We start from the raw sequence: 11,137 nt of genomic DNA, 5'->3' as shown, positions 1-11,137 counted from the left end.
GTGGTGGAGGCTGGTACAATTGCAACATTTAAGAGGCATTTGGATGGGTATATGAATAGGAAGGGTTTGGAGGGATATGGGCCGGGTGCTGGCAGGTGGGACTAGATTGGGTTGGGATATCTGGTCGGCATGGACGGGTTGGACCGAAGGGTCTGTTTCCATGCTGTACATCTCTATGACTTTATGACTCTAAGACAAAAGGAAGGAGACAATAAAGAGCACCAATGTCACAATGTTCGAAAAGTAGATGTCAAAGAACTATACAGTACCATATGTATCCTATTATCAATGCAGTGGTGTGAAAAATAAAATGTTATTCCCAAAAAGGATGAAAACGAGCCTTCAGATGAAATGGACAAGTGGGAACAGTGGCTGTTCCAGCCTACTAGGTAGAAGATTCAAATGGGTGATTAACACAGTGTAAACTCCAACTTCTACAAAGACAATATATCAACAAATGTTCAGCGTCAGAGGGCAGTCCTTGTCAGGTGGCCTTTGTAGGGGTCAGCTCTTATCAGGGAGTGGTCTTGATCAGATGGAAGACAGGCAGAAGAGACTGAGGGAGGATTTAGGGAAGAGATCCTAAACAATTTAACCGGAAAACAGGATGCTGTCTTTACAACTTTAACATTTTGTGCCAAGTGCCTGTTGGTCCTCTGGTATCAGTGATACAAGTTGTATACTTACTTTTATCAATTAACCAATGTGATAAATCTAAAAACTGCTACTTAACAAATTTAATAAACTATCTGAAAATTCCTTACAAATAGTTAACCCCCTCATATAGGACATAAGAATAATAGCGTGGTTATGGTAGGGGATTTTAACTTTCCAAACATAGACTGGGACTGCCATAGTGTTAAGGGTTTAGATGGAGAGGAATTTGTTAAGTGTGTACAAGACAATTTTCTGATTCAGTATGTGGATGTAGCTACTAGAGACGGTGCAAAACTTGACCTACTCTTGGGAAATAAGGCAGGGCAGGTGATTGAGGTGTCAGTGGGGGAGCACTTTGGGGCCAGCGACCATAATTCTATTAGTGTTAAAATAGTGATGGAAAATGATAGACCAGATCAAAAAGCTCTAAATTGGAGGAAGGCTAATTTTGATGGTATGAGGTGGAAACTTTCAAAAGCTGATTGGGGGCAGATGTTCGCAGGTAAGGGGACGACTGGAAAATGGAAAGTCTTCAGAAATGAGACAAGAGTCCAGAGACAATATATTCCTGATAGGGTGAAAAGCTGTAGGTGTAGGGAATGCTGGATGACTAAAGAAATTGAGGGTTTGGTTAAGAAAAAGAAGGAAGCATATGTCAGGTATAGACAAGATAAATCGAATGAATCCTTAGAAGAGTATAAAGCAGTAGGAGTATACTTAAGAGGGAAATCCAGAGGGCAAAAAGGAGACATGAGATACCTTTGGCAAATAGAGTCAAGGAGAATCCAAAGGGGTTTCACATATACATTGAGGACAAAAGGGTAACTAGGGAGAGAATAGAGCCTCTCAAAGGCAAGGCAGCCTTTGTGTGGAGCCACAGGAGATGGGGAGATATGAAAACAAGTATTTACTATTCAGTGTTTACTGTGGAAAAGGACATGGAAGATATAAAATGTAGGGAAACAGACGGTGGCATCTTGGAAAATGTCCTTATTACAGAGGAGGAAGTGCTGGGCGACTTGAAATGCATATAAGTGGATAAATCCTCAGGTTCTGATTAGGTGCACCCTATAACTCTGTGAGAAGCTAGCGAAGTAATTGCTGGGTCCCTTGCTGAGATATTTGTGTCATCGATAGTCACAGGTCCGGAAGACTGGAGGTTAGCTAAAATGGTACCACTGTTTAAGAAGGGAGTTAAGGACAAGCCAGGGAACTATAGACCAATGAGCCTGATGTCAGTGGTGGGCAAGTTGTTGGAGGGAATCCTGAGGGACAAGATGTACATGTATTGGAAAGGCAAGAACTGATTAGGGATAGTCAACATGGCTTTGTGCTTGGGAAATCATGTCTCACAAACTTGATCGAGTTTTTTGAAGAAATAACAAAGAGGATGGATGAGGGCAGAGCAGTAGATATGATCTATGTGGACTTCAGTAAGGCGTTCAACAAGGTTCCCCATGGGAGACTGGTTAGCAAGGTTAGATCTCATGGAATACAGGGAGAACTAGCCATTTGTATACAGAACTGGCTCAAAGGTAGAAGATAGAGGGTGGTGGTGGAGGATTGTTTTTCAGACTGGAGGCCTGTGACCAGTGGAGTGTCACAAGGATTGGTGCTGGGTCCACTATTTTTTGTCATTTTTATAAATGATTTAGATATGAGCATAAGAGATATAGTTAGTAAGTTTGCAGATTACACCAAATTTGGAGGTATAGTGGACAGTGAAGAAGGTTACCTCAGACTACAACGGGATCTTGATCAGTTGGGCCAATAGGATGAGAAGTGGCAGACGGAGTTTAATTTAGATAAATGCAAGGTGCTGCATTTTGGGAAAGCAAATCTTAGCAGGTCTTATGCACTTAATGGTAAGGTCCTGGGGAGTGTTGCTGAAGAAAGAGACCTTGGAGTGGAGGTTCCTAGATCCTTGAAAATGGAGTCGAACCTAGATAGGACAGTGAAGGTGTTTGGTACGCTTTCCTTCATTGGTCAGAGTACTGGGTACAGGAGTTGGGAGGTCATGTTGTGGCTGGACAGGTCACTGGTTCAGCCACTTTTGGAATATTGGATGCAATTCTGGTGTCCTTCTGATCGGAAGGATGTTGTGAACTTAAAAGAGTTCAGAAAAGATTTACAAGGATGTTGCCAAGGTTTGAGGATTTGAGCTATAGACAGAGGTTGAATAGGCTGCGGCTGTTTTCCCTGGAGAGTCAGAGGCTGAGGGGTGACCTTATAGAGGTTTATAAAATGATGAGGGGCATGGATAGGATCAATAGATAAAGTCCGTTCAACTAGGGTGGGGGAGTCCAGAACTAGAGGGCATAGGTTTAGGATGAGAGGGGAAAGATATAAAAGAGAACTAAGGGGCGACTTTTTTCATGCAGAGGATAGTACGTGTGCAGAATGAGCTGCCAGAGCAAGTGGTGGAGGCTAGTACTATTGCAACATTTAAAAGGCATCTGGATGGGTATATGAATAGAAAGGATTTGGAGGGATATGGGCTGGGTAATGGCAGGTGGGACTAGATTGGGTTGGGATAACTGGTCGGCATGGACGAGTTAAACCGAAGGGTCTGTTTCCGTGCTGTACATCTCTATGACTCTAACTGAAAAAATAGGCCATTTAGTTCATCAAATCTGTTCCGCCATTCAATGAGCTAATGGCTGCTCTGATAATCCTCAACTCCACTTTCCTGCCTTTCCCCAGATTCTACCTTCTGAGAAAAGAAACATGAACAAAGAACAATATGCCACTTGTCCCTTTGAGTCTGTTCCACCATTCAAAAAGATAATGGGTGATCGGATTTTAACTCTACATTCCCAAACCCCCTTTCCCATGTACGCTTTACCATAATCCCCTTGGCTCCCTTTGTAAATGTCATCTCCCCTACCCCAGGCCTGCAGCTCCCAACCTCTCAGAATAGCTTACCAAGTGTCTCACTTACCACCCCATCCCACAAAAACCCTTTTCCCCTTAGTTTCTGACAACAGCGCTGATGGATTGACTGAGAGCCACCACCTTGAGAACCCAACCTGACAGTCTCGATGAGAAGTGCTGAAATCCGAATTACGTTAACCTGAAGCCCCACTGGCCACTATGAAGCTTTAGGACTGATTGTCACCCCCTTTCCAACCACTATGGTATGGACCATAGCAATCTCCTGAACTCATTTGGGAGTTTCTCAATGGGTGCTCCATGGACTTCAGCAAGGACTACTCTCTTAAGATATGGTTACTTGTCTCCTCAAAGAACGCTAGTAACTTTGTTAGGCATTAGTTTCCCTCATGAAGTCATTCTGTCTCTGCCTGCTCCTGCCCCATGTTTGCGACTATTAAGGCACAGGTCACCCCACATTTACAGTCTCTGTATTTCCCAGAGAATGTGTGCTCTCCTCTCCTGCAAAGAGAGAAAACAGAGCTATGAGTGTTAGTTAATAGCTTATGTGAATGGAGAGAAGGACATTTGTGGAGGATAACTGGAGAGCTATGGCTGTAAGAGGACAACAGAATGATGCAGTCTTAGCTGTTCAGATGGGGATTTGTGAAAATCCCTGGAGAGAAGCATGCAAATTCAAGGTGCTTTGTTCTGAAGGATGTTGTGCAGGTGAATGCTGTGTAAGTCAGAGTTTGGGGTTTGGTATTTCATGCTTCTTCTAAGGTTCCAAGAGCTATGTCTCCAGGTTATAATGACCGTACATGTGCTGCTCACTTCCTCAGATACTTCATTCACACAGGCTTGGCTGGCGAGTTTGTCCTCTTCTTCCTACAATTAGGAAAGATCACTTCATAGCAGCTCCTCAGGTCCCAAAGCAGAATCTATAGGGAAGACTGAGACCAAGAGGGCAGTTTCCCCATCTTCTAGCCATCCCAGTGGTTGCTGCAGGCTCAAAACATTCAAACCACAACAGGTCCCTTTGACTATAAATCCTTCCTTTGTAAAATCCGCAGCACGAGCCGACCAAACCTCTTTGATTGATCAGGTAATCTTTACACAACATGCTAACATCCTGATTTCTGTTTAAGAGCCACATCATAGCTCGTAAGTTATTTCAGTGGGTTCCTGACTCACTAATAGTCCCTTTCAGCAAGGATAAAGGGTTGAAAATGCCACCCAGTAAATCTCAAACACAATAAAAACTGTAATAATAGAAAAAAGGGATACAAATTCAAACTGTCTGAAGGCAAATTTACATTTTATGTTGCAAAGTTTGTTTTTAGATAAATCACTATTAACACTGGGAAAACTGGAACAAAGCCCTGCAAGTATCAATCATTTGTATTCTCTAAATATAGGTAACTTTTCCCTGGACAATATAAATAGGATTATCAAAGGCTGTTGTAACAGTTTGTTACTATCTTAGCAAAACATGTTATTTTTTAAATATTAAAGTGATAATGTACTGATAACTAGCAAGTAAAACATGAATCAAATTACTAATCTGAAGTCATGCATTGAACTTTCAACAGCCACAGTGTTGACATTTCTAAATCAGCCATTACTAAAGCTAGAGGTGCATACAAATTAGTAAGAATCTGTGGAGAGCAAATAAATGAGTGTTTCAGGTGCCAACCCCTTGTTACTACTGCACTTGCCTTGCTGAAATGTTCAGTGCTTTGTTGGATCAAGTAGAAAAATGCTGCATTTTGTTTCACACCCAGAAGTAGAGGAGTTTCTACAGCTCCTCTAATAATTCAGTGGGAAAATTTGCTGTTTACAGGCAAGTAGGGTGCCTGGTTCACTGTCTTGCCTGCGCTCCCCTGTCTGTGAGGGTGCTACAATTGACTGGTATTCCTGGATTGGAAGAGGGTATTAAAAAATAACTTAAATTCTCATTACCAATTATTATCTGAAGTGTCAACATTCATTAATGATGGAATTAGATTTGACTGAATGTTTCCCCTGGTTAAATACCTACATACAAGTAATCCCAGAGAACTACTAGCATGGAAATATGCATTGTCTTCAGGAAGACAGGAAGGAAGTAGAGCAAGATATGGAAGAAATAGAGAAAATTAAAACCAATACCATGAGGTACAGATGACAAAATTCATTAATTTTTTTTTCATATTTTGTACAATTAAATTTAAAATGTGATTAAACAAGTACAATTACTACCTTCATTTCTGACAACATCTTCTCAGCCTTGTAGGTGATTTTTGGTGGAATACTTGCAGCTTGCTTAGCCTGATCCTGTGTTAATATTTATAATCAAGGAATACACCCTTTATAGGTAGTACTGACATAACATAGAACTTTACTATCTATAATTGAATTATCACAAGTGGATTAAAACAGAATAATTTATTTCCATTCTTTTTTTGCCAACAATGAAGCATGAGACATGTATCATTATACACCTCTCTTATATACATTCCGTGCTATACATCTCTATGGCTCTATAATAGTTAATGTTTTGATCTTTTAATCAAAAGGATATAGAAAGTTTGTTTCTAGTTCCAAAAGACAAACTTGCTGCTGAAGATTCTTTATATACTCAGTTTCAATTGAAGACAATGGCTCTGTTATCCATGTTCTAAAGCAGAAGTTAAGTTGAGAATGTAGAAACCAATAATGTGCATTATGTATGATATTTCACCAAAAGGAAGCCTAATCATGCAAGCATTTACCATATTCCTACCTATTTTTCAACAAAGTTCCATCACTGATTAAGAGCAACCAAATGAAAGCCTTTGTACTGGGCTAATCTTCTAAGATCCCTTAGGCTTTTTTTTTGCTCAATACCCATCATCCTAGTATTGAAATCAAATACCTTTGTTGCAGCCAGTGGCTGAAGTAACAGGTTCAAGGAAAATGAAGGAAAAGCAGAAGCTTTCAGATGAAGACTGAAAACCAGAAGCAAATGAGCAGACATACTAAATATTGTGACATATGGAATTTGGACACTTGAAATTTTACTTACTAAATAAAAAGACAAACAAAAACCTTCTGAATTAGTCCATTGGGTTCCTATATATTGTGATATCAAAATGGTTCGCATCCATTATAAAATATTTACCAATACAACCTTGTTATTATTGTATATATAAAAGTTTCTACAATTATTGTATATTGTTACTTGGTTATTTTATTATATTCCATAGCTCATTAGTGAAGCCACAGCACAATAAGCATTTGACCTGCTGCTCAGAACATATCCTAGCTAAATATAGTGACAATAACATCAGTTGACTGTTATGCTCACTATGTGATTGGATATTTAATGGGCATTCCAGTCTGTAGCATGAAAATCTATATAAACACAAAGGCTGGATTTTGACTCCCATTAGAGGTGTTAATTGGATTGTGAAATGCTCAACTGCATTTTACCAGCAGAGAAAAAAAGGTTTTGCACTAAAGACCCACAAAAAAGGCCATGTGAAAATTGTGTGGTGTCAGGAGGGCAGAAAAAAATATTTTTCTCTGCCCTCCTGACACCACACAACTTTCACATGGCCTTTTTTGTAGGTCTTGAGTGCAAAACCTTCTTGAGTGCAAAACACAATGCATCGCCGAGGTCAGGGTTTCCATTGTGAGGACTGAATTGTATATCGTCCTGCACACAATTATATCTGTGTTGGTGTGGGTTTTGGAAGATCTTAAAAAGAAACCTGCTTTCAGAGGAAGTCTGGTAAAGAATCAAGAACAAGTAGGAAGGTTAAGCATAAACATTTTTCCATCTTCAAACTATTAAATGCTGAATTGTAACATAGATGTGTTTTTAATGCAGTGGTTTATTGTAGGGTTCTATCCTGCAAAGATAAATTAATTAAACTAATCTGCACCATGTAAGTGTTGAGATGTTTCACAGTACTTTTTCCATTGAAGACAGTGCAATGAAGTATTTCCATAAAATGTGCAAAATTAGTTGGTAAATTATCCTGGACATGTTTAGCACAGGGATATAAATGGACAGATGGCTTTGATTGTTAATAAACAATCCCTTTGAAAGGTAGAAATAAATGAAGTAGCTGTTCTCCTCAATTTATTGATAGGCAATCTGCTTTGAAATAGAGAGGGTGTCTTTTATTTCCATTTCAAGCTTTTGCAGTTGCAACCATGTACTGAAGGGTGTGGCCATTATGAATGCTTGGATAAGTTACAAAAGCCTAGCAACTCAAGTCTGTTGACACAGCTGAGGGGAACAGTTTTACAAATCTATAATAACATGTTCAGTCTTTCAATGGTTTCAGATTACCTGAATGTTTGCTTACATAATTTAATGGCACTTAAAGAATTAATACTTTTCCCCCAATGTAAACATTTTTCACAGAATCAATTGCATACTTTGAGTTTTATTACTTTGTCTCAGACTTAGTTCAAGTTACACCTGGACTTAAAATAATTAAAATAATGGATGGGTTACTCTTCGGAGGGTCGATGTGGAGTTGTTGGGTCGAAGGGCCTGTTTCCACACTGTAGAGAATCTAATCTAATCTAATTCCCATTCCCGCTGCCTATTATTGAGAATTGTACATAGGATACTGAATGAATGGCTATGAAGGATCTATGGAAAGAGATGGGGAATCTGATTGGCATGGAGGTGAAGATCAGGGCGAACATAGGATTTAGGCAAACATTAAACATTGTTGAAAGATGGACTGCTGCATCAAAATGCACGCACAATCACACACCCCACACCCCACACCCCACCCATGCATCCTCAAACCCATCAGAATACTTTCTGGGCTGTGATTTACATGGAGTTTATGTAACAGAGAGGTCTATCACATAGTATGATGAAGGTCAAATAGAAACCGAGAAAAAGTAATGGCTACTACCCATTTTATCTATTAAATACCTCAAAAGAAACGAAGGACATAATTCTTTCTAAATCTTTGATTGTTTCTTACTAAGTTACTGAATCACAAATAAGAATTAAAAATTCATGGAAATAACTGCTTATGGGACTGAAGTATACACTGATCAAGCTACTAATACAGTATCACTATAATGCAAATCTTGCTAAAACCAAGATGTATTTGACAGGGAACACATTGTTTTCCATATTGTATATTCAGTGTTTATATATACATACATACACATTTCATATAGATGTTAATATATGTATGGCTTCAATATGACTTATACCTTCTACAATTATTTAACAAGTGAAGGAACTATCCAATGTTATAATATGCTATAGAAACATAAAATGTTGGAGCAAATCAACAGTTCTGGCAACATCTGTTGAGAGAAAGAGAGACAAAAAAAAATAGCTGACATCTGATAGGACTCTTCTTCACCCAAACCTCCAAACATGCCTTCCAAGTGAACAGCATTTACTTGTACTTCTTTCAATCTCTTCTACCATGTTCACTGCTCACAATTGGTCATATTTAGTTTGACGAGACCAGATGTAGACAGGGTGGTTCAGTCTATAAAAATGACTGAAATGACTATTAAAAATCCTAATTAATTTATGTTGTACAATTTTCAAAGCCGTAATATGGTTCAAATATTGTGGACTTCAGTATGGCATGGTATCTTACCATAGGGCTATATATAGATTTGTGATTTCTTAACCAAGTGGCCTTCATGGTCCATACCTCATGTTTAAAAGAAAGATATATTTTCATTTATAAAGTACTTTTCATAACAACTAAACATCCAAACATGCTCTACGGCCAAAGAATTACTATTTTGAACTCTGTAATGGTTGTCACGTGAAATCACAAAAGAAAACATTATTTATCTCCAAAAATCAGAAATTCTATTTTTAAAGTGATTACTAAATAGATATTTGTTTTTTTTAACAACTAAATGACCACTTGGGGGCTAATGGATTTATTTTTTTTTCCTTTTCTCTAAACTTTTATTCACATGAAGTGTGTTCAAGTGACAGCTGTATTAGTTTTATTTCCACATCCACTTCAAAGCATTTCTATTGCTAATACAATGACTCTATGACATGGCTTGTGAGGTATGTTTTTATCGTGGAATATAGTTAGTGGGGTCGTGAATGGACAGAAGGAGAAAAAGCATTGGATTATGGAGGGACATGAGGAAATATGAGGTGAATGCGCAGTGATCTTTTGAGGGTCTAACATTTATTATACAACTATGTGTAAATGAAATATGTAAATCAGTAAATGAAGGCAGGCATTTTGCCATATGCTCAATTCCACTGCCATCACAGAAACGTGATGAATCCCTTTGTTTATTCTGACCCCATCACAACAAATAAAAATGATTGGTTGGGGCCCTTTTAAAGGTCATATATTGCCAAGAAAATGCCAAACGAACTCTGTTTCCCTCCACAAATGCTTTCTGACTTCAATATTTCAAGCATTTTCTTCTCTTATATCCAATATCCAGTATCTGCATTTTGCTCAAAACAGGCAATACAGTGCAGTGATTTAAAAACAAGGTACTCCTTAACCAAGAGGAAAAAGTGAGGACTGCAGATGCTGGAGATCTGAGCTGAAAATGTGTTACTGGAAAAGCGCAGCAGGTCAGGCAGCATCCAAGGATTCCTGAAGAAGGGCTCATGCCCGAAACGTCGATTCTCCTGCTCCTTGGATGCTGCCTGACCTGCTGCGCTTTTCCAGCAACACATTTTCAGCCCTCCTTAACCAAGAGCCAGGTCAGTGAATCATGAACTGGGCTCATGTTAAGCTAGAGTTCGGGATGAACTCAGTTAAGTTTGTGGAGAGACGTCAGCCAGGAAGAGAAGCGTTAGTGCATTCAGAAAAATGGAGTTTAAAACGGAGTTGAAATTTTTCAGCATTATTTAATATTTGTCCCCACTTGATCTGATCTTGTACCTGAAATTAAGTGGCGGACTGTCTCTCTTCAAAGATTTCCCACTGGAGCTTCTCAACATTTCTGGAAAGGAAGAGACAAATCAACTTTCCAAAACGAAAAAAAAACACATTTTACATTATAACATTTCACCGTTGCGCTGGAGGTTTCGCCTGATGGAAGCGTTGGGTCCAATTAATAGAAACCAACAAGACTACACCATGATTGCATCCAGATAAAACTAACAAACAAACAGGTTAAAACTATTCCCAGCCAATTTCCAAAAATATTTCTAGTTACCAGAGGATCGATATTCCGACATTTCACTATTTCACTCGGGTTTAAACCCCGTGCTGAGGCGAGGGTCCCGACAACTTGTTCCTGCAGCGCGGCCACCGGTTACCACAGCAACCGACGCGCCCCCCCCCCACTTCCTGGATACGGCTGACCCCGCCAGCACGCCGGAAGTGACGCGGGCCATCGCCTATGGCAGGGAGTGAGAGCGAAGTCCTTGACGTTCAAGTTGCTGCCGCCGTCGCTGATGGGGGATTGAGTGCTCCAAGATGGGAATTGTGTTTTAAACGTCGGCGATCACTGAAAGCAGTTACAACTGGCTGCAGTTAATTCCTACAGTGTGTAACAACTTCAAGACGTTATGTAGAAATTCGCCCAAGGTCCTCAGGCAGCAACTGCCCAGTCCCAGTACCTGCCCCCTCCCCCTTCCACCTCCCCCTCCACCTCC

The 11,137-nt window shown here is 39.6% G+C and overlaps 1 protein-coding gene across 3 annotated transcripts in view; it reads right to left on the bottom strand.

The window, feature by feature from the left end:
• The window catches only part of LOC122549373 (spindle pole body component 110-like), a 59,350-nt gene extending 48,510 nt beyond the window's left edge, over positions 1-10,840 (bottom strand). For 2 of the 3 annotated variants that reach the window (XM_043689096.1, XM_043689095.1), the window contains exons 1-4: positions 10,696-10,840; positions 10,419-10,479; positions 6,092-6,187; positions 5,770-5,848 (exon numbers count right to left, since the gene is read on the bottom strand). In XM_043689096.1, coding sequence (XP_043545031.1) covers positions 5,770-5,848; positions 6,092-6,187; positions 10,419-10,479; positions 10,696-10,717 — 258 coding nt within the window. In that variant the 5' untranslated portion in view covers positions 10,718-10,840. Of the gene's footprint in view, positions 1-5,769; positions 5,849-6,091; positions 6,188-10,418; positions 10,480-10,695 lie in introns of those variants that run through there. The other variant, XM_043689097.1, reaches the window with a different exon arrangement.
• Positions 10,841-11,137: the final 297 nt, after the last annotated feature.

This window comes from Chiloscyllium plagiosum, chromosome 4 (assembly GCF_004010195.1).
Source record: "Chiloscyllium plagiosum isolate BGI_BamShark_2017 chromosome 4, ASM401019v2, whole genome shotgun sequence".
In the NCBI taxonomy this organism is placed as follows: domain Eukaryota; kingdom Metazoa; phylum Chordata; class Chondrichthyes; order Orectolobiformes; family Hemiscylliidae; genus Chiloscyllium; species Chiloscyllium plagiosum.
This window is presented reverse-complemented; position numbering and strand designations above follow the sequence as displayed.